The 22,686-nt window shown below is 41.7% G+C and overlaps 1 protein-coding gene across 2 annotated transcripts in view; it reads left to right on the top strand.

Moving 5' to 3' along the window:
* The window catches only part of tnr (tenascin R (restrictin, janusin)), a 175,207-nt gene extending 154,416 nt beyond the window's left edge, over nucleotides 1–20,791 (top strand). For both annotated transcript variants that reach the window (XM_029725706.1, XM_029725705.1), the window contains exons 17-23: nucleotides 1,906–2,036; nucleotides 4,468–4,600; nucleotides 4,894–5,045; nucleotides 5,206–5,302; nucleotides 16,345–16,506; nucleotides 16,793–16,956; nucleotides 18,361–20,791. In XM_029725706.1, coding sequence (XP_029581566.1) covers nucleotides 1,906–2,036; nucleotides 4,468–4,600; nucleotides 4,894–5,045; nucleotides 5,206–5,302; nucleotides 16,345–16,506; nucleotides 16,793–16,956; nucleotides 18,361–18,483 — 962 coding nt within the window. In that variant the 3' untranslated portion in view covers nucleotides 18,484–20,791. The remainder of the gene's footprint in view (nucleotides 1–1,905; nucleotides 2,037–4,467; nucleotides 4,601–4,893; nucleotides 5,046–5,205; nucleotides 5,303–16,344; nucleotides 16,507–16,792; nucleotides 16,957–18,360) is intronic.
* Nucleotides 20,792–22,686: the final 1,895 nt, after the last annotated feature.

The raw sequence follows: 22,686 nt of genomic DNA, 5'->3' as shown, positions 1-22,686 counted from the left end.
TATACAGTGTCCATATTAGGACAGCCTCAGTCTCAGCAAGATTTTTTTTCAATCTCCGCAAGAGTTGCCGAGACTGAGGCTGTCCTAATATGCCACCTTACTCCTAGTTAACGACCTCCATAAGCCAATGAGATCATACCTACTCTACGGCAGGGGAGGGAGAAGAGGGGAGAAAAATGGTCTAGTTTAGTATAGTTGGGGCTCTAAACTTATTTTTGAGACAAAAATTCTCTGTCAGCAGCAGGCCATTAATATCCCCAAGGGAGCAGAGTGGCATAGTTTTACCCAGTCTGCACTGTGGTGGAGCTGCATGAACATTATCAGAACAAGTGGGCTGCTGCTCTGCCTCTGTAGAGTACACAAACTTATGTCCAGAAAAAAGAACAACCAGTACTTTTTTCTGGCTTTATTTTGTCATGTGTCTTGCAGTAAAAGTTTCCCAAGAATAAGGGGCAATTCCCCTATGTTTAATCAAACAGTGACATTTGCAAATCTTAATTTATAGACACTGTTTTTGGCTAAATTAATTTGTCTAAAGTGTCACAGGCCATTGGCTTTGCTACTCCAGTGCCAGCCTTGTTGTCTGATGTTGACACATAATCACTGGATGGGATGGCCAAATTCACCAGACTTTATTGGGCTTTTTTGCTCTTAATTTGCATCTCATTAAATGTTTTTGATATGGTTATGCATTGCTTACGCTTTGTTTCGCTGGCTGTTATGCTCTGATAAATAGTTCCAGTGTTGATGACCTCTTATGAGCATGAAGTTATTGGGTGACTCACTTTCTAAAAGACTTGACCAGTGAGAGACATGTTATTCACAGAAGTTTTTGTGTTTCTTCCAAATAACTGAAGTTTGGTATAGTATCCACTTGAACCAGTGCATTGGGATGAACTTATTCATTGTTTCTTGATGGAAACACATTTATTTTGTCTCAGTACAATGCATACAGGAGTAATAGTAATAATAATTAATTACTGCCCTTGCCATCTGTTTGTCTATTGAGACACCTCTACATTTCCATGTGGCAAAACTATAGAACATTAGAATGTTACAGAACGTCCTAATATAAAGAGTGTTAACACGCCTCCGAGTGCAGGTATACTGTAATTAAAGAGAGGGAATGAGAGAGAGAGTCGAGAAAGAATTGACAGAGATCAGAGAGCGAGAGAGTGAGCGAGAGAGAAAAGAAACAGGAGAGAAGTGTAGGCATTGTGATGGCTGAAAAAGCTTCTGAGATGTGCCCTCAGACTACATGAGAATGTTGAATCAGTGTCCATCACAATGAAAGGGGAATGAAAGGAAAAGGAAAGATAAACACTCTCTCAGGCATTGCAGTCATGTTGAGGAGACAGGAGGAGAATGACAGTCTCTCCTGGAAGAGGCAGTCAGGTCAGTGTGGACATCCACATTGTAATTTTCTCTAGTCGGCACTACTGCAGTGTTGAGATGTCATTGCATCTCATGTAGAAAATCCTTCAGTCCTGAGGCTATCAGTGGTAGAACACGCTGTTAAAAACACCTGAGGAAGGAGATATGAAAATGAGAGAGATAGGAAAAAGAGTGCATGTATGAGCTATCTAGATGTGAGAGGAGGATAGGGTCTTGGGTAAAAATCTTCTGTTTGGAATGGCTAATTCTTTTTGTAGCTGGAATTTTCAGTAGATAAAACATTTTGCAGTTATGGATGCTGGGTAAAGGACATGAGAATGCATGTGCAGAAGGGTGACTTCAACTAAGGTCCGCTAGAGGGGGGTCATCAGATTAGGAGATAGACCATAATTGGGCAATATTTCCAATTTAAGTACAGTATTTGGATTTTAAAAATTGGCCACCAGACATAATGATTTGACTGAATGGAACTGTTATGTGATAATCTGCTATTTGATTGGTCCCCTGTAGCCATGGACGCTCCTCTGAACCTAACGGCTAGCGAGGTGAACCACCGCAGTGCCCTCATCTCCTGGCAACCGCCCATCGCAGACATTGACAACTACATGCTCACATACAAATCACTGGACGGCAACAGAAAGGTAAGTAGAATACAGTAGGGCTTATCTAACTTCATCAACAAGAGTTTCCAATCACTCTCACACAGACACATACTGAACTGTTACTGTATAATCAAGCCAAAGGGGCTCACATGAGGAATTGAGATGTAGGGCTGTGACGGTCATGGAATTTTGGATGACGGTAATTGGCCAGCCAAATGACCACGGTCACCATATATATTGTTTTAAACAGTTGAACGTTTTACATTTCAGCTATGATCAATAACCACACAAATTCCCATCTGTCCCTGTTCGTTTCACCCAAAACATTTTTGACTGTTATTTTATTTTCATGAGGGTTTTCATCCTTAACTGTCAGTAATGTTTTTGATGTATTTCTTTTTTTTTACACGGTTATACTGTAATTGTGTAAAATAAGTGTTATGTGTAGTGTTTTCAAGCTGCCAAAATACTAGCCTGGTCCCGGATCTGTCTGTGCTCTTCTCTTCTCCATTGCTGTCATTGTCAAGTCAAACATTGGCATGACAATGAATTAGTGACAAGGAGTTGGCATCATAGCCCAAACATACAGGCTACCAAAATACTGCCTTATCTTGGTCTACGAATTTCCAATCTAAATCACACACTGTAGACCTCCATGCTGTATCATCAAGCCAAACGTGCTCACAGGAGATATGATTGATAATATATGAGCCGTAATGTGAGTGTTACCGGTAGCGTTTTGAAGCTACCAAAACAGTATACATCCTGTATCGCCCAGACAAATTGCCTCTTAATACAGACCCATGCAGCTCTACTCCACATTGGATGCCCAGGCAATAGAGCCGTTTAGATCTTTTAATTTGCCTCCTGGAACATTTTTCATTTTAATAAAATTCTTTGATGTAGCTGGGTAATAATAATAAAGTAGATTAACCGGTCTATTCTGATGCAATACCTCTATTAATGACTCACCAGGAACAATTCCCCTGATATTCTGCAGCAGATATCTCTCTCAACTAATTACATCATACAGACAGAGCCCAAGGATACGTCCCAAATGGTAACCTATTCCCATAGGGCTCTTGTCAAATGTAGTGCACTATAAAGGGAATAGGGTGCCATTTGGGACGAAGTCACAGAAAGAGCTCAAGACTGTACTGTCCTCACTGTCTTCGTCTTTTCTATATCTATCAACACACACACATACACACACACACACACACACACACACACACACACACACACACACACACACACACACACATACACACACATACACACACACATACACACATCTGTTAAGATGCATGTGTTTTACTATATTGACCTTTTTTGGTGCTTGTGTTTGTCCAGTGGGTGTCAGTCATGCACAGAGGATTTAGTTTTAGTCACAGACTATGTTGTTTTACTCTGTTTGAGTTCATTTCTGTCCCCATAAATTATTCCCAACCTGTTAATATAATGTTCATATTCACCACAGCAATCTGTTTTAGTTTGGTTATGAATCATATGTTGACCTTCCAGATTAGAGCAGTACTAGATTATATACAGTAATTAGGCAACCTCTATTGTAAATGATTCCTTGTACATGATCAACAATTCCAAACATGCAAATATTTTATATCAGTAACAAGTCATTCTAACAAAAAATAATAATCTTTACAAAAAAACGACAGCGAAAAAGTGTAAGGTCCATTGTGAGAGAAATCAATTAAAGAGCGGCTTTAACTGCATAATTCATCCAACATATTGCCTTAAAATGTGTGACTTTTTACAAAATGGCTGAATATTTCATCCAGTTCTTCATAGATATTTCATGTGGCTCAAAGCCCCATTAAATTCACAGTTGACTTTGCTGTCACGGCAGGCTCCTAGAGAGCTCATCAAAGAGATCTCTTTTTCATCTGCCAGAAAAAGAGATCTCTGAGAGAAACATGATGCCATCAGAAGATCCGCTTGATAAAAGTCGGTTTGTCAAAAGCAACGAAAGGAAATTGAGCCATCTTGAGATTTAGACAGAAATATAAATTCTTCTTCTTCCTGGCAGCTCCTTATAGCAGTGTCTGATAAGGTCCTTTCCTCTCCTCAATCTGTGGTTTAAGTTCTCATTCTTATCTCTAAGAAAAACACAGGACAGAGTTGTATAAGAGCCAACAACACTCAATAATGAATTCAACATGTAAATGGGCCTGACATACATTTTTCATTTCTGTAGATGTGCCTGGGTGCTTTTGTTGTTTGTTGGTACAGTAGGAGTCAGATAGTGTCCCCTATTTGGGCTACTGTCTGCTGTACAATTGTTAGGATTGGATCTAGCTAAAACAGTTTGCTGTACCGTATCCACTCATAGTTCCGGTTCCCTGATCTGTGTGTTCTCCCGTGTGTGTGTGTGTGTGTGTGTGTGTGTGTGTGTGTGTGTGTGTGTGTGTGTGTGTGTGTGTGTGTGTGTGTGTGGGTGGTACTACTACAGGAGCTGATCCTGGATGCTGAGGACACTTGGATCCGTCTGGAGGGGCTGGCAGAGACCACAGAATACACTGTGAGGTTGCAGGCTGCCAGGGGATTAGAGACCAGTGGAATCGTCTCTACGGCCTTCACAACAGGTAAACACACACACGCACGCACGCACACAGATATACACACACATTTACCATTTATCCCCATATCCACAATCTCTGCCTAAAGTCCAGTCCCATATTCAATAAGCATCTCAGAGTAGGATAGCTAATCTAGGATAAGATCCCTCCTGTCTATATCATCTTATTCACTATGATCCTGTATCAGCAGTCCAATATAAGCAGTCCTACTATGACACACTTTATGAATACGGGCCCAGTCCTGGTGATTCTCAATTGTGTTGAGCTGATCTCATGTGCTCTGTTCTCCTCTTCTCCAGGAAACCGTCTGTTTGCCACCCCCCAGAACTGTGCCCAGCATCTGCTGAACGGGGAGTCCCTCAATGGCGTCTACACCATCTACATCAACAGAGACGCCAATCAGGGAGTGCAGGTCTACTGTGATATGACCACAGACGAAGGAGGCTGGATTGTAAGTGTCTCATAGCAACATATATACCTTGCAGACAAACACCCAACAACACCCAACATTTCAGTGCAAAGGGTGCCATTTGGGACATGTACTTTATCAAAATGTAGGTAGAATAAAGTTTTGTCACCTGGTCTTATCTTTATCTGTATCTGTGTTTCAGGTGTTCCAACGTCGTCAGAACGGCCTGACAGACTTCTCCAGGAAGTGGAGTGACTACAGGGTCGGCTTTGGAAACCTAGAGGATGAATTCTGGCTCGGTAAGACTGTTTTCTAGATGACTCATCTCAGTAAAACCTTTTCGGAGAGGTACCGCCACTCCTGGGATAGAGAACGTAGTTTGAATTGTACACTACTTAAAGACATGCTCCAGTACTTTGGCGACTAAGAAAGTATTTTTAAATACTTTGGGCTGGATGTGTCAATGTGTAGTTCATGCATAAGCTATGAAAAGAATTACTGTCTCATCTCAATTTGCCACAAAATCCATAGTTTGAAAGTGACTGTTTTCCTGAAGTTGGGCGTTACCATTTTTTTTATTTCACCTTTATATAACCAGGTAGACCAGTTGATAACAAGTTCTCATTTACAACTGCGACCTGGCCAAGATAAAGCAAAGCAGTGCGACAAAAACAACAACACAGAGTTACTCATAAACAAACGTACAGTCAATAACACAAAAGAAAATAAAAATTGAAAAATCTGTGTACAGTGTGTGCAAATGTAGAAGAATAGGGAGGTAGGAAATAAATAGGCCATAGAGGTGAAAATAATTACAATTTAGCATTAACACTGGAGTGATAGATGTGCAGATAATGATGTGCAAGTAGAGATACTGGGGTGCAAAAGAGCAAGAGGGTAAGTAAAAATATGGGGATGAGGTAGTCGGGTGTGCTATTTACAGATTGGCTGTGTACAGGTACAGTGATCGGTAAGCTGCTCTGACAGCTGATACTTAAAGTTAGAGAGGAAGATTTAAGACTCCAGCTTCAGATATTTTTGCAATTTGTTCCAGTCATTGGAAGCAGAGAACTGGAAGGAAAGGCAACCAAAGGAAGTGCTGGCTTTGGGGATGACCAGTGCAGTATACCTGCTGGAGCGCGTGCTACGGGTGGGTGTTGCTATGGTGACCAGTGAGCTGAGATAAGGCGGGGCTTTTCCTAGCAAAGACTTATACAGTGAGGGAAAAAAGTATTTGATCCCCTGCTGATTTTGTACGTTTGCCCACTGAAAAAGAAATGATCAGTCTATAATTTCAATGCTAGGTTTATTTGAACAGTGAGAGACAGAATAACAACAAAGAAATCCTGAAAAACGCATGTCAAAAATGTTATAAAATGATTTGCATTTTAATGAGGGAAATAAGTATTTGACCCCTCTGCAAAACATGACTTAGTACTTGTTGGCAAAACCCTTGTTGGCAATCACAGAGGTCAGACGTTTCTTGTAGTTGGCCACCAGGTTTGCACACATCTCAGGAGGGATTTTGTCCCACTCCTCTTTGCAGATCTTCTCTAAGTCATTAAGGTTTCGAGGCTGACGTTTGGCAACTCGAACCTTCAGCTCCCTCCACAGATTTTCTATGGGATTAAGGTCTGGAGACTGGCTAGGCCACTCCAGGACCTTAATGTGCTTCTTCTTGAGCCACTCCTTTGTTGCCTTGGCCGTGTGTTTTGGGTCATTGTTGTGCTGGAATACACATTCACGACCCATTTTCAATGCCCTGGCTGAGGGATGGAAGTTCTCACCCAAGATTTGACGGTACATGGCCCCGTCCATCGTCTCTGTGATGCGGTGAAGTTGTCCTGTCCCCTTAGCAGAAAAACACCCCCAAAGCATAATGTTTCCACCACCATGTTTGACGGTGGGGATGGTGTTCTTGGGGTCATAGGCAGCATTCCTCCTCCTCCAAACACGGCGAGTTGAGTTGATGCCAAAGAGCTCCATTTTGGTCTCATCTGACCACAACACTTTCACCCAGTTGTCCTCTGAATCATTCAGATGTTCATTGGCAAACTTCAGACGGGCATGTATATGTGCTTTCTTGAGCAGGGGGACCTTGCGGGCACTGCAGGATTTCAGTCCTTCACGGCGTAGTGTGTTACCAATTGTTTACTTGGTGACTATGGTCCCAGCTGCCTTGAGATCATTGACAAGATCCTCCCGTGTAGTTCTGGGCTGATTCCTCACCGTTCTCATGATCATTGCAACTCCATGAGGTGAGATCTTGCATGGAGCCCCAGGCCGAGGGATATTGACAGTTCTTTTGTGTTTCTTCCATTTGCGAATAATCGCACCAAATGTTGTCACCTTCTCACCAAGCTGCTTGGCGATGGTCTTGTAGCCCATTCCAGCCTTGTGTAGGTCTACAATCTTGTCCTTGACATCCCTTGAGAGCTCTTTGGTCTTGGCCATGGTGGAGAGTTTGGAATCTGATTGATTGATTGCTTCTGTGGACAGGTGTCTTTTTTACAGGTAACAAGCTGCGGTTAGGAGCACTCCCTTTAAGAGTGTGCTCCTAATCTCAGCTCGTTACCTGTATAAAAGACACCTGGTAGCCAGAAATCTTTCTGATTGAGAGAGGGTCAAATACTTATTTCCCTCATTAAAATGCAAATCAATTTATAACATTTTTGACATGCGTTTTTCTGGATATTTTTGTTGTTATTCTGTCTCTCACTGTTCAAATAAACCTAGCATTAAATTTATAGACTGATCATTTCTTTGTCAGTGGGCAAACGTACAAAATCAGCAGGGGATCAAATACTTTTTCCCCCTCACTGTAGATGACCTGAAGCCATTGGGTTTGGCGGCGAATAAGAAGCGAGGGCCAGCCAACGAGAGCATACAGGTCGCAGTGGTAGGAAGTATATGGAGCTTTGGTGATAAAACGGATGGCACTGTGATAGACTACATCCAGTTTGCTGAGTAGAGTGTTGGGGGCTATTTTGTAAATGACATCAGTTTTGAGGGTATGTTTGGCGGCATGAGTGAAGGAGGCTTTGTTGCGAAATAGGAAGCCGATTCTAGATTTCATTTTGGATTGGAGATGCTTAATGTGAGTCTGGAAGGAGAGCTTACAGTTTAGCCAGACACCTAGGTATTTGTAGTTGTCCACATATTCTAAGTCACAACCGTCCAGAGTAGTGATGCTAGTCGGGCGGGAGGGTACGGGCAGCAATCAGTTGAAGAGCATGCTCTTAGTTTTACTAGCACTTAAAAGCAGTTGGAGGCCACGGAAGGAGTGTTGCATGGCGTTGAAGCTCGTTGAAGCTCGTTTGGAGGTTTGTTAGCACAGTGTCCAAAGAAGGGCCAGATGTATTCAGAATGGTGTCGTCTGCGTAGAGGTGGATCAGACAATCACCAGCAGCAAGAGCGACATCATTGATATATACAGAGAAAAGAGTCGGCCTGAGAATTGAACCCTGTGGCACCCCCATAGTGACTGCCAGAGGTCCGGACAACAGGCCCTCCGATTTGACACACTGAACTCTATCTGAGAAGTAGTTGGTGAACCAGGCGAGGCAGTCATTTGAGAAGCCAAGGCTATTGAGTCTACAGGTAAGAATGCACATTTTCCCACATTCCCCCCACATGGGCCAGCCCCCTAGCAATTTGAGTTTTAGCCAATGAGCTTCAGCACTTGGCATTTGAGTGACAGCTAGCAAGAGGTCTGCCCAGCGTTATCCAATAAGGTTGCAGAGTGGGCCCAACAGCTCAGTGGACACAGCAGAGAGAGAGATAGAGAGTAATGACGTGGTGCACGTACAGTAGTACGCAATTTTCAGGGGACCACTTTTGGCTTGTGAGTACTACTTTCAGAACTACAGGCTAAAAAGTACAAAAAGTAAAGAAGAATCTCTTTAAAATAGGAATAGGAGGCCCTTGTGTTTGCATTGCAGTCTCTGCTTCTGCTTATCTCTCCCAGAGCAGGGTTAACAGTTGACTTAATTTACACATTCGTTTGTAGTCTGTTGTTTCTAGTCTCTCTCTCTCTCTCTCTCTCTCTCTCTCTTTTCTTTATTTTATTACTTCACAAACACTAGTTCGGTGATTTATTAATGGATGTATTCTGCTCTCATTTCTCACTGCATGGTAATTGTTTTTCATAAATTCTCTGATTCTGAAACAAAACAAAAGGCTCGCTCCTTTGATGCACTGTGAAACATTTCTGCAAATCTCATTATAAAAGCCATAATTATATTCATTAGAAAAGCTGTTTCTTCATGAGCCAGTTTTCACGTTATTGTTTTGGAAATAGATAAAAGATTGTACCCATGAATACTTCATAATAGAGATCCCAACCTTGAGAAATACTTTTGGTACTTTTAATTAGAAAAATAGAATGACAATACAGTACACTTTCAGAACCAAAATCTGTCTGTTTGATAAAAGGATTGTTAATTAATTTAACCTTTAGAACGTTACAGAGTCTTGATGACCCTGCATTTACGTCAGAGCGTTCATCCATGGCTCTTTCTATATCAGCAAATGCCACTAAGCCCATACCCAGGCTGTACCACATGTACTAGTGACACACAGATCCTGGTAAACGACTATGATTTATGACTCATTCCTGATTGGTAAAAGCACTTCTCATCCAGTAGATATTCCTTATGACTTGCTTCATTTCCCCTGACTCAGTGCTGTGTTCACTCCTGCTGGCAGGCCCATGCTGCGCCCCAAATGGCTGATCAGGGGTGTATTCATTCTGCCGATTCTGTTAAAAAACGTTTCTTAAACGATAGTAAACGTAACAAAACTGGGATAAACATACCTGAATTTGTCCAGTAGAAACTCTCATTTGCAACTGTTGGACTAATGATTTACACCCTATATCAGCTAGATGCAGGCAAGAGTGTGTAAGGCGGTATTGAATGTCACTGTCTGTCCATGTGTCACTGTCTGTCGCCTCAAATTTGTCTCCCGACCTGTGTGAACCTACGTTGTAAACTTTCATTCATAGGCTAGGTTGTAGCAACCTCATGATGGGTATAGCGAACAATTTGAGTATCATGTAGTAGCCTAAACCTATCCTTGTTTCATTCATATTCCATTCACCCAGTTCAATGTGAGTCATCCAATAGCTGTAATAGAAATCAGGCCCAAAAAATCCTCTACCCTCATCTTAAATGGCATTGACCACCACTGGTATAAATAGATATGACCATGAGAGGAGAATAGTGGTGGTCCCGGAGGACAGCATAGTGGAGCTTCAGATGATGTAAGCACACAGCACCTGACCTTATCTACAACATCCTGCAGTACATACTGCTGTTGTGAGACCCGGGAGACACAATAACATTTGGTTTAACTACCCTGATATGGAAGAGCTCTGTCTACTGGGACACTTAAGATTAAGATTTGCTCACACTGAAGAAACGGGAATTAGCGGATTCTATTATCACTAGCCGTTTAAATAAAGCCCATTTTTATTACAGTTGCGGCGCTATCCATTAATCGGACTCATTGACCTGACCCTGGCAAAATATATTGTCAATTTGAGGTCGTAATATAAAGAAATTGATGCAGTTGTGCAATATGCAATTATTTTTGCTCTTTTTAATTTGCCCCCTCATTTCTGTGGAAGTGTAGGAGTAAAATGGGTAATAAAATGATAAGAGATGTTAATTTAGGAGATAAAATTAGAACAGAATACAGCCTCTGAATGCATTTTTAATCCTGCTGGCAATTTGTAATGAAAAACTAAGCTATCTATGCGATGAATAGCAGATGATCCTCCATTCTGCAATGGCAAATCTGAGTTCACTCAATGTTTAACACATCTTATTACAGCAATTGCTTTTCCCCTGTCACCACCAAGTGCCTTCTTTGCTTTCTAATGCCGACTGTATCTTTTGCTGACATATCGAAGACCAAGCCCAGTTTTTCCCTGGTTCAGCCCAATGCTTATCATCGGAAGCTTGACGTTCTTTCATATGGTTTCAAAAAACTGCCGTCTGCTATCATGAGGCATCTACAACATCATATGATTTTCAGCTTGAGGTTAAACAGGAAACATCCATGCCAAGCAGGAAGGTTTGTTATCTTGGGAAAGATAGGTAAAATCTCCCTGGTCCTTATCATCACAGCCTGGCTAGGCTCTGGGCTGGCAGCAGCAGCCCAGAGAGACTGGAAGATATGGACACTTTTCACCATCTTACCGCTTCCTGTTATCTCTACATGTCATTTGCTGTGTGCATCAGTTTTTACAATGTCAAGGTGCAGGTAGAAGTTAATTTTAGACTTGAGTAAGTGACAGCTATCATTTGAAATGAGCAATGATTTTATACAGTACCAGTCAAACGTTTGGACACACCTACTCATTCAAGGGTTTTTCTTTGTTTTTACTATTTTCTACATTGTAGAATGATAGTGAAGACATCAAAACTATGAAATAACATATATGGAATCTTGTAGTAACCAAAAAGTGTTAAACATATCAAAATATATTTTATATTAGCCACTCTTTGCCTTGATGACAGCTTTGCACACTCTTGGCATACTTTCAACCAGCTTCATGAGGTAGTCACCTGGAATGCATTTTTATGAACAGGTGTGCCTTGTTAAAAGTTAATTTGTGGAATTTCTTTCCTTCTTAATGCGTTTGAGCCAATCAGTTGTATAGTGACAAGGTAGGGGTGGTATACAGAAGATAGCCCTATTTGGTAGAAGGCCAAGTCCATATTATGAAAAGAACAGCTCAAATAAGCAAAGAGAAACGACAGGCTATCATTATTTCAAGACATAAAGGTCAGTCAATCCGGAAAATGACAAGAACTTTGAAAGTTTCTTCAAGTGCAGTCGCAAGCGCTATGATGAAACTGTCTCTCATAAAAACCGCCACAGGAAAGGAAGACCCAGAGTTACCTCTGCTGCAGAGGATAAGTTCATCAGAGTTACCAGCCTCAGAAATTGCAGCCCAAATAAGTGCTAACATCAACTGTTCAGAGGAGACTGCGTGAAACAGGTCTTCATGGCCGAATTGCTGCAAAGAAACCACTTCTAAAGGACAGCAATAAGAAGAGGAGACTTTCTTGAGCCAAGAAACACGAGCAAAGGACATTAGACAGGTAGAAAGCTGTCCTTTGGTCTGATGAGTCCAAATTTGAGATTTTTGGTTCCAACCGCCGTGTCTTTGTGAGAAGCAGAGTAGGTGAACGGATGATCTCTGCATGTGTGGTTCCTACCGTGAAGCATGGAGGAGGAGGTGTGTTGGTGTGGGGGTGCTTTGCTGGTGACACTGTGGGCAATTTATTAAGAATTCAAGGCACTCTTAACCAGCATGGCTACCACAGCATTCTGCAGTGATACGCCATCCCATCTGGTTTCCGTTTAGTGTGACTATCATTTGTTTTTCAACAGGACAATGACCCAACACACCTCCAGGCTGTGTAAGGACTATTTGACCAAGAAGGAGAGTGATGGAGTGCTGCATCAGATGATCTGTCCTCCACAACCACCCGACCTCAACCCAATTGAGGTAGTTTGGGATGAATTGGACCGCATTGGACCGCACAGTGAATGAAAAGCAGGCAAAAAAGTGCTCAGCATATGTGGGAACTCCTTCAAGACAGTTGGAAAAGCATTCCAGGTGAAGCTGGTTGAGAGAATGCCAAGAGTGTGCAACGCTGTCTTCAAGGCAAAGGGTGGCTTCTTTGAATAATTACTACATGATTCCACATGTGTTATTTCATAGTTTGATGTCTTCACTATTATTCTGCAATGTAGAAAATAGTAAAAATAAAGAAAAACCCTTGAATGAGTAGGTGTTCAAACGTTTGACTTGTACTATATATATATTGCGTTGTATAATCGGAAAGTATTAAGACCAATTTCCTTTTTACACATTTTGTTACGTTACAGCCTTATTGTAAAATGTTTGAAATTGTTTTTTCCCCTCATCAATCTACACACAATACCCCATAATGATGAAGCAAAAACCATTTTATACAATATAATATCACATTTACATAATTATTCAGACCCTTTACTCAGTACTTTGTTGAAGCACCTGCAGTGATTACAGCTTCGAGTCATCTTGGGTATGACGCTACATGCTTAACACACCTGTATTTGGGGAGTTTTTCCCTTTCTTCTCTGCATATCCTCTCAAGCTCTGTCAGGTAGGAGGGGGAGCGTCGCTGCACAGCTATTGTCAGGTCTCTCCAAAGATGTTGGATTGGGTTCAAGTCCAGGCTCTGCTGGGCTACTCAAGTCCCGAAGCTGTCTCCTGCGTTGTCTTAGCTGTGTGCTTAGGATCATTGTCCTGTTGGAAGGTGAACCTTCACCTCAGTCTGAGGTCCTGAGCGTTCTGGAGCAGGTTTTCATCAAGGATCTCTTTCTACTTTAATCCGTTCATCTATCCTTCGATCCTGATTTGTCTCCCAGTCCCTGCAGCTGAAAAACATCCCCACAGCATGATGCTGCCAACACCATGCTTCACCGTAGGGATAATAACAGGTTTCCTCCAGACGTGACGATTGGCAATAAGGCCATAGAGTTCAATCTTGGTTTCATCAGACCAGAGAATCTTGCTTCTCATGCACTGAGAGTCTTTTAGGTGCCTTTTGGCAAACTCCAAGCGGTCTGTCATGTGCCTTTTACTGAGGAGTGGCTTCCGTCTGGCCACTCTACCATGAAGGCCTGATTGGTGCAGTGCTGCAGATATGGTTGAACTTCTGGAACATTCTCCCATCTCCACAGAGGAACTCTGGAGCTCTGTCAGAGTGACTATCAGGTTTTTGGTCACCTTCCTGACCAAGGGCCTTCTCCCTGGATTTGTTCAGTTTGGCCGGGCAGCCAGCTCTAGGAAGAGTCTTGGTAGTTTCAAACTTCTTCCATTTAAGAATGATGGAGGCCACTGTGCTCTTGGGGACCTTCAATGCTGCAAAAATGTTTTGGTACCCTTCCCCAGATCTGTGCCTGGACACAATCCTGTGTCGGAGCTCTACGGACAATTCCTTCAACCTCATGGCCTGTCAACTGTGGGACTGTCACGCCCTGACCTGAGAGAGATGTTTTTCTCTGTTTTGTTAGGTCAGGGTGTGATATGGGGTGGGCATTCTATGTAATTTATTTCTATGTTTTGGCCAGGTATGGTTTCCAATCAGAGGCAGCTGTCTATCATTGTCTCTGATTGGGAACCATACCTAGGCAGCCCTTTTTCCCTCCTTGAGTTGTGGGATCTTGTTTTTGTGCAGCTGCCTTTGAGCAGCCCCAGAACGTCACGTTTCTTTCTGTTTATCCTGTTTATTGTTTTGTTCGGTTTCACTTCTAAATAAAGGATGTGGAATTACCGGCACGCTGCGCCTTGGCTTATTTATGACAGGGAGTTTGAGGACAGTGATCGTGACAGGGACCTTATATAGACAGGAAGTGTGCCTTTCCAAATCATGTCCAATCAATTGAATTTACCACAGATGGACTCAAATATAGTTTTAGAAACATCTCAAGGATGATCAATGGAAACAGGATGCACCTGAGCTCAATTTCGAGTCTCAAAGCAAAGGTTCTGAATACTTACGTAATAAAGGTATTTCAGTTTTTTTTATTTTAATACATTTTCAAACATTTCTAAAAACATATTTCCACTTTGTCATTTTGGGGTATTGTGTGTAGATTTATGAGGAAAATATTTATTCAATTAATTTTAGAATAAGGCTGAAATGTAACAAAATGTGGAAAAAGTCAAGGGGTCTGAATACTTTCCGAATGCACTATATATACTACATGACCAAAAGTATGTGGACACCTTCTTGTCAAACATCACATTCCAGAATCATGGGCATTAATAAGGAGTTGGTTCCCCCTTTGCTGATATAACAGCCTCCACTCTTCTAGGAAGGCTTTCCACTAGATGTTTGAACATTGCTGAGAGGACTTGCTTCCATTCAGCCACAAGAGCATTCGTGAGGTCGGCACCGATGTTGGCCGATTAGGCCTGGCTCGCAGTCGGCATTACAATACATCCCAAAGGTCTTCGATGGGGCTGAGGTCAGTGCTCTATGCAGGCCAGTCAAGTTCTTCCACACCAATCTCTACAAACCATTTCTGTATAGACCTTGCTTTGTGCATGGGGGCATTGTCATGCTGAAACAGGAAAGGGCCTTCCCCAAACTGTTGCCACAGAGTTGGAAGCACAGAATAGTCTAGAATGTCATTGTATGCTGTAGCGTTAAGATTTCCCTTCACTGAAACTAAAGGACTTAGCCCGAACCATGAAAAACATTCCCAGACCATTATTCCTCCTCCACCAAACTTTACAGTTGCCACTATGCATTTGGGGCAGGTAGTGAATTCCTGGCAAACCAAGATTTGTCCGTCGGACTACCAGATGGTGAAGCGTGATTCATCACTCCAGAGTCCAATGGCGGCAAGCTATACACCACTCCAGCTTGTGTGCGGCTGCTCGGCCATGGAAACCCATTTCATGAAGCTCCCGAGGAAATAGTTATTGTGCTGACGTTGCTTCCAGAAGCAGTTTGGAACTCTGTGAGCTTGTGTGGCCTACCACTTTGCGGCTGAGCTGTTCATAGACGTTTCCACTTCACAATAACAGCACTTACAGTTGACCGGGGCAGCTCTAACAGGGCAGAAATTTGACGAACTGCCTTGTTGGAATGTCCTATGACGGTGCCACGTTGAATGTCACTGAGCTCTTCAGTACTGGCCATTCTACTACCAATGTTTGTCTATGGATATTGCATGGCTGTGTGCTCGATTTTATACACCTGTCAGCAACAGTATGGCTGAAATAGCCAAATCCACTAATTTGAGGGTGTCCACATACTTTTGTATATATAGTGTGTATACACAGTACCAGTCAAATGTTTGGACACACTTCTTCATTCAAGGGTTTTTCTTTATTTTTACTATTTTCTACATTGTAGTATAATAGTGAAGACCGCACTGTGAAGGAAAAGCAGCCAACAAGTGCTCAGTGTATGTGGGAACTCCTTCAAGACTGTTGGAAAAGCATTCCAGGTGAAGCTGGTTGAGAGAATGCCAAAGATTGTGCAAATCTGTCATCAAGGCAAAGGGTTGCTACTTTGAAGAATCTCAAATATAAAATATATTTTGATTTGTTTAACACTTTTTTGCTTACTACATGATTCCATATGTGTTATTTCATAGTTTTGATGTCTTCACTATTATTCTACAATGTAGAAAATAGTAAAAATAAAGAAAAACCCTTGAATGAGTAGGTGTGTCCAAACTTTTGACTGGTACTGTATGTATGTATAGTATTTGTTTGTCTGTATGTACGTGTGTGTTTTTATTGTCACTTCTTCTTCTTTAGGTTTGGACAACATACAGAAGCTCTCAGCTCAAGGTCGCTATGAGCTCCGGATCGACATGAAGGATGGCCAGGAGTCTGTCTACGCCAGCTATGACAAGTTCGCCATTGGAGACGCCAGGAATCTATACAAACTCAGGATAGGAGAGTACAATGGAACAGCTGGTGAGCGTTTATGTACACTCTACTCTATGTGGCGCTGATTTAAGACCAATCAACTGATCTATTAAACATATATCACCTCTAACAGCCAAGACATGCATCCCACTGAACCATAAAAGCCGATTTCCTCCTTCTTTATGGTTTCTTGAGGAAATGTATTGTACTTATTTTGTCCCCCATCCCTCAACACTTGGCTCTAGTCCTGTAGTATTATACGCTTCAGACTGCCAGTGCACCCATGTCATGTGCTAGTTCCATCAGTCCAATTCATTTTCATTCCCTGTCACAGGGGACTCGCTGAGCTATCACCAAGGCCGTCCCTTCTCCACCAAGGACAGAGACAATGACATCGCCGTGACCAACTGTGCTCTGTCCTACAAAGGAGCCTGGTGGTACAAAAACTGCCATCGGGCCAACCTGAACGGGAAATACGGCGAGTCGAGACACAGTCAGGTTGGTGTCCCTGTTATCATCCGCACTGGGACGGAGCAGTGGGACTGAACAGCTGCCTCAGCTTACCACTGTGATTGACTGGCATTAAAGGCCACACTCTGTGAGATTCCCAGTAATTTCCATTAAAGACGTAAAGAAAACTTTAAATCTCTTACTGCTTTCCCAACAGTGTGATATTTGTTACAAGTAAGAGTCTTGTAAAGAGCTTTTGATGAGACTACTACAGAAGCCTTGCAACATTACACAGATCAGCAGTTTCCAATATCTTTAACCTTTTGATGACATGAAATGATCTCAGACATAAAAAGAAGAACTAGCTACAGGTAACTACCAAAATAAAGGAAGCACCAACAAAGTGTCTTAATAGGGCGTTGGGCTACAACGAGCTGCCAGAACAGCTTCAATGTGCTTTGGCATAGATTCTACAAGTGTCTGGAACTCTATTGGAGGGATGCAACACCCTTCTTGCATAAGAAATTCCATAATTTTGTGTTTTATTGATGGTGGTGGAAAACGCTGTTTCAAGGGCCACTCCAGAATCTCCCACCGGTGCTCAATTGAGATCTGGTGACTGAGAAACACACGTACTCGCTCGCACACACGCCCACACACACACACACACACACACACACACACACACACACACACACACACACACACACACACACACACACACACACACACACACACACACACACACACACACACACACACACACACCCTTTAAACCCCCTATACTACTTTGAGAATCTTCTTTCAAAGTCACTGAGATCTCCTCTTCCAGCCATGGTAGCCAAAATAATGGGCAACTGGACTTATTTATACATGACCCTAAGCATGATGGGATGTTAATTGTTTAATTAAACTCAGGAACCACACCTGTGTGGAAGCACCTGCTTTCAATATACTTTGTATCCCTAATTTATTAATCAAGTGTTTCCTTTATTTTAGCAGTTACCTGTGCATTTGACTGTAGGTAAGATAAGAATGTCTGCATTATTTTTATCCACTAATTGAATTATGGTCTACAATGACCATAGTGAGTTCAAACCACAAATAGAATTGAAAATGTCCACACATTTTTCTGAACAGCAGAATGGGCAATATTAGAAATACCACTAAGGTTGGTCTGAGTCAGCTGAGGAGACAGAAGACCGCTGAGGAGACAGGAGACAGCTGAAAAGACAGCAGACAGCTGAGGATGTCACATTTGAATTAGAAGTGAACTGAACATTGCGGACAATATCCATATTAGACATACTGTATAAGTCATATAGTACAGTTTGTGGCCATACGCACATCCTTGATAAATGAAGTGCACTGTACATATTCTAATAAAACCATGTTGTGTAATATCAGATATCTCTGTTTCTAAACATATTGTCCTCTCTTCATCCTATACAGGGTATCAACTGGTACCACTGGAAGGGCCATGAGTTCTCTGTCCCCTTTGTGGAGATGAAAATGAGGCCGTTCAACTACCGCAGCATCAGTGGCAAGCGAAGGAGGTCCACTCCTCCAGAATAAACCCCTATACCTTACCCCTCAACCCCAATCCAGCTTGTTGTTCCTACTTTTACATAAGGCTGAAAGACAAAAGGAGGAGCTATGCAATTTATACAAAATTTGAATGACAATGGTTCTGTTAGCTAGCCTGGATATCCAGACTGAATTCAGCTCTGTTTCATGTTTGTTTCACAATCCATTCAGTCTGGATTTTAAGGCTATCTATTTGCTAAAATAGGGAGGTAAACCATAAGATTTTTGTGTTTAGTTATTTGCCCTGTCCTGGAAGGTGAAGAGATGAACTCAGAGTAGCTGTCATGAACTTCTCTCTATCTATACAATATAAGTACATGAGAGCTAGGATTATTTTCCCCATTAAAAAAGTAATTTTACCAAAATTCTATATGCCCGTAAACAAGTAAGATATCTCTATTTTTATAACTGATATTGTAACAAAGTTAATTTATTACATGATATAATTTGATGCCTTGTTATTGATATTTTTATTGAAATAGCAACCCTCCATGAGTTTCATAGTCTAATGCCTGCATGGAGCAATTCATTGGACATTGACAAAACATTGGCACTCATATTGAGCCAATCAGCATTAGCAATCACCAAGCTACACACCAGCCTGTAGCAGTGGATTCAACATCAGCTATTGATTGATTTATTTATGTCCATTTGTCCAATTTGCTTTTGAATGTACAATAAAATCCCAAATCCACACCCTGGTTGGAATGGAAGAAACAGGATCATCAAACAATAGCTGCTTAACTTGAAATGTATAGGCCTAGACTCCAGTGCCCATTTAGTAAGAAAATACCAGTGAGCAAGTTATTTGCGCTGAGGTAATACATAGTATGACCATTGTCATTCAATACTTTACACTGCCCTGCATAACTCAAATATATAACATTGTTGACCAATATTCACATACGGTATTCTCCATGAGGAAATTCCAACTCCACAAACAAATATAAAGCTGTGTGAAGTTTCTGTAAAGGAATTAGCACTCTCAAATGTTTCCCCACTATGTTACTTGCATTGATGGTGCTAATAGTTCTGACATGAAACCAAAGATTTGCTGAAGAGAAAATGTGCTGTCGACAGAGCTCTCTTTCTTTGTAACCTCATCATCATCTTAGCAGATGTTTTTGTGATCCTCGGTTTTAGGCCCAGCAACAATTCTCATGGTTACTTTTTGAACATTAGTTCTTTGTCAGTATTTTAGTGAATGATTTCAAATTGATAAGCTCATTTACTGTATGTTGGTGTTCGATAGTCGTCCTGTACATTATACAATCCTCCTGTCTCACCCGTATTTAATGTTTAACTATGTTATGCCACCAGTGCAAGTAACACTTGGCCTGCTGTAGAGAACCCCTCATGTCCTCGATGTACATTTGATGGATACACTGTAATCCTACTTATCCAATACTTTTCATCAAACCGTTTCATTGTATTGTTCTCCTTAGTTGTTTTTATTGACTAATTGACTCATATTTTCATTTAGATATGGCTTAAATACCCTCACCCAATCTCTACAAACTGTAACAACCACACAGTGGTCATAATCATTCTGTACATTTTATGTCGTTCATTGTCCTTTAGACTTGATGACTTGAAACAATGGTGATTGTCCATCCTGTAGACTACTGGTACTAATATATCCATGTAAGAATTAGGAGGAGGAGACATATTTCAGTATTTACCCTTGTAGATGCAGAGTAATATAGAAGCATTAAGAAACGCTGATACTACATCCCCTATTGATCTAACCATAGTTGTTAACACAGACTTGTTTTGAAAAGGTGTGAGCCTACTGCATGCTAACAATCATGATCACCACCTTCATGGTAATAACAAACGTGTCATCAGAATCTGCATCATTGGGAAGGGCTCGTAAGCAAGCATTTCACGGTAAACTCCACACCCTTTGTATTCAGTGCATGTGACAAATAAAATGTGATTTGATTTTGATTTACTTTTGAATTTAAATGTAGAAATTCTCCTCTGAATTCTGCTTGTCAAGTGACTGTTTCAGATCTGTTAATGCAATGCATCTCCCAGAGCAAGACATAGTGTTTTCTTTTTTACTAGAATAGGATGTGTACTTATTTATTAACTACTTAGACTAACTTTGCCTCATGGCACTTTGTGCAAGGAATGAGAGTGATGAAGCTCTGTAGATAACAGATGGAATGTATGTAACATAAGAAATATCACTTTTGTCAAACGCTGGTGTGCCCGAATTGTAATCCAAATGCTTACTGACTCCTGCTCTTTTTCACAGGAACCTGAAATTAATGAATTGTCAATCAATCAATCAGAATGACACAGTCTTATTTTGCAAAGCCTCAAGCTTGGTTAAGTGAAGTGTTCTGATTATCCAGAAGATTATCCAGAAGTAGGCAGGCCTATTCCAAGCTGTAGGACAGGTATACTGTAGTTCTTATTTATGTTATGATTCCTTTCAGTAACTTAACCTTTTCCTTCACACCCCTGGTTTAGCAGGGCTGTGTGCAATGTGCACACACATTAAGCTAGTTGTCACTATTTATACCCCCAGAATCTCTGCCAAAAATTCAAGTTGAAGTCTGAGCTGGAAAAGTTATATTTCAAATGCAGTGACTAAATACCCTTACCTGTTTTGATATGGTTTCAGGGGAGCATAAAGAGAGAATATCTACAAAGAACTAGAATTTTGATCAAAAGGTATTAGAGAAGTAAGATACTGTTATCCGTGTTTGGCTTGCGATGTAAAAGCACATCTAACTATTGAAGGGAACCTCAAGTGCAAATGCATGTAATCAATGATGGCTGAGAAAATGCTGAGTGCTAAAGAATATAAACAGATTGAGGGATACTGAGGAGGAAAATAAAAGCTCACTAAAAATGTATTGTCTGTAAGAAAGGTAATAGAATCTCAATATGCTGAATATAAAGTTGTTTAATCATGCCTTTGCACTTCAGGACAACACTTTGCACATGCACTAAATTGTCAAAAGTATGTGGACACCCCTTCAAATTAGTGGATTCAGCTACTTCAGCCACACCCATTGCTGACAGGTGTATACAATCGAGCACACCACCATGCAATCTCCATAGACAAACATTGGCTGTACAATGTCTCGTAATGAAGATTTCAGTGACTTTCAACTTGGCACCAACAAGTCAGTTTGTCAAATTTCTGCCTTGCTACAGCTGCCCCGGTCAACTGTAAGTGCTGTTATTGTGAAGTGGAAATGTCTAGGAGCAATAACGGCTCAGCTGCAAAGTGGTAGGCCCCACAAGCTTACAGAACAGGATCGCCGAGTGCTGAAGCGCATAGCCCGTAAAAATTGTTCAACCTCAGTTGCAACACCCTATCAAGTTCCAAACTGCCTCTGGAAGCGACGTCAGCACAGCTTCAGCACAGGTTCATGAAATGGGTTTCCGTGGCCGAGCAGCCGCACACAAGCCTAAGATCACCATGCGCAATGCCAAGTGTTGGCTGGAGTGGTGTACAGCTCGCCACCATTGGACTCCGGAGCAGTGGAAACGCGTTCTATGGAGTGATAAATTAGGCTTCATCATCTTGACCATGTTCTGTTATAATATTCACCCGGCACAGCCAGAAGAGGACTGGCCACCCCTCATGGCCTGGTTCCTCTCTAGGTTTCTTCCTAGGTTTTTGGCCTTTCTAGGGAGTTTTTCCTAGCCACCGTGCTTCTTTCACATGCATTGCTTGCTGTTTGGGGTTTTAGGCTGGGTTTCTGGGCTATATAAATAAATTTGATTTGATTTGATCTGGTAGTCCGATGGACAATTCTGGGTTTGGCAGATGCCAGGAGAATGCTCCCTGTCCAACTGCATAGTGACAACTGTAAAGTTTGGTGGAGGAGGAATAATGATCTGGGGCTGTTTTTCATGGTTCGGGCTAGGCCCTTTAGTTCCAGTAAAGGGAAATCTTAACGCCACAGCATGCAATGACGTTCTAGACAATTCTGTGCTTCGAACTTTGTGGCAACAGTTTGGGGAAGGCCTTTTCCTGTTTCAGCATGATTTCAGGTCCATACAGAAATGGTTTGTCGAGATTGTTGTGGAAGAACTTGACTGGCTCTGCACAGAGCCCTGACCTCAACCCTTCGGGATGAATTTGAACGCCGACTGCGAACAAGGCCTAATTGACCAACATCAGTGCCTGACTTCAGTAATGCTATTGTGGCTGAATGGAAGCAA

Source organism: Salmo trutta, chromosome 31 (genome assembly GCF_901001165.1).
Source record: "Salmo trutta chromosome 31, fSalTru1.1, whole genome shotgun sequence".
Lineage (NCBI taxonomy): Eukaryota > Metazoa > Chordata > Actinopteri > Salmoniformes > Salmonidae > Salmo > Salmo trutta.
Note: the sequence above shows the minus strand (reverse complement) of the source record. Positions and strands in the feature narration are given on the sequence as shown.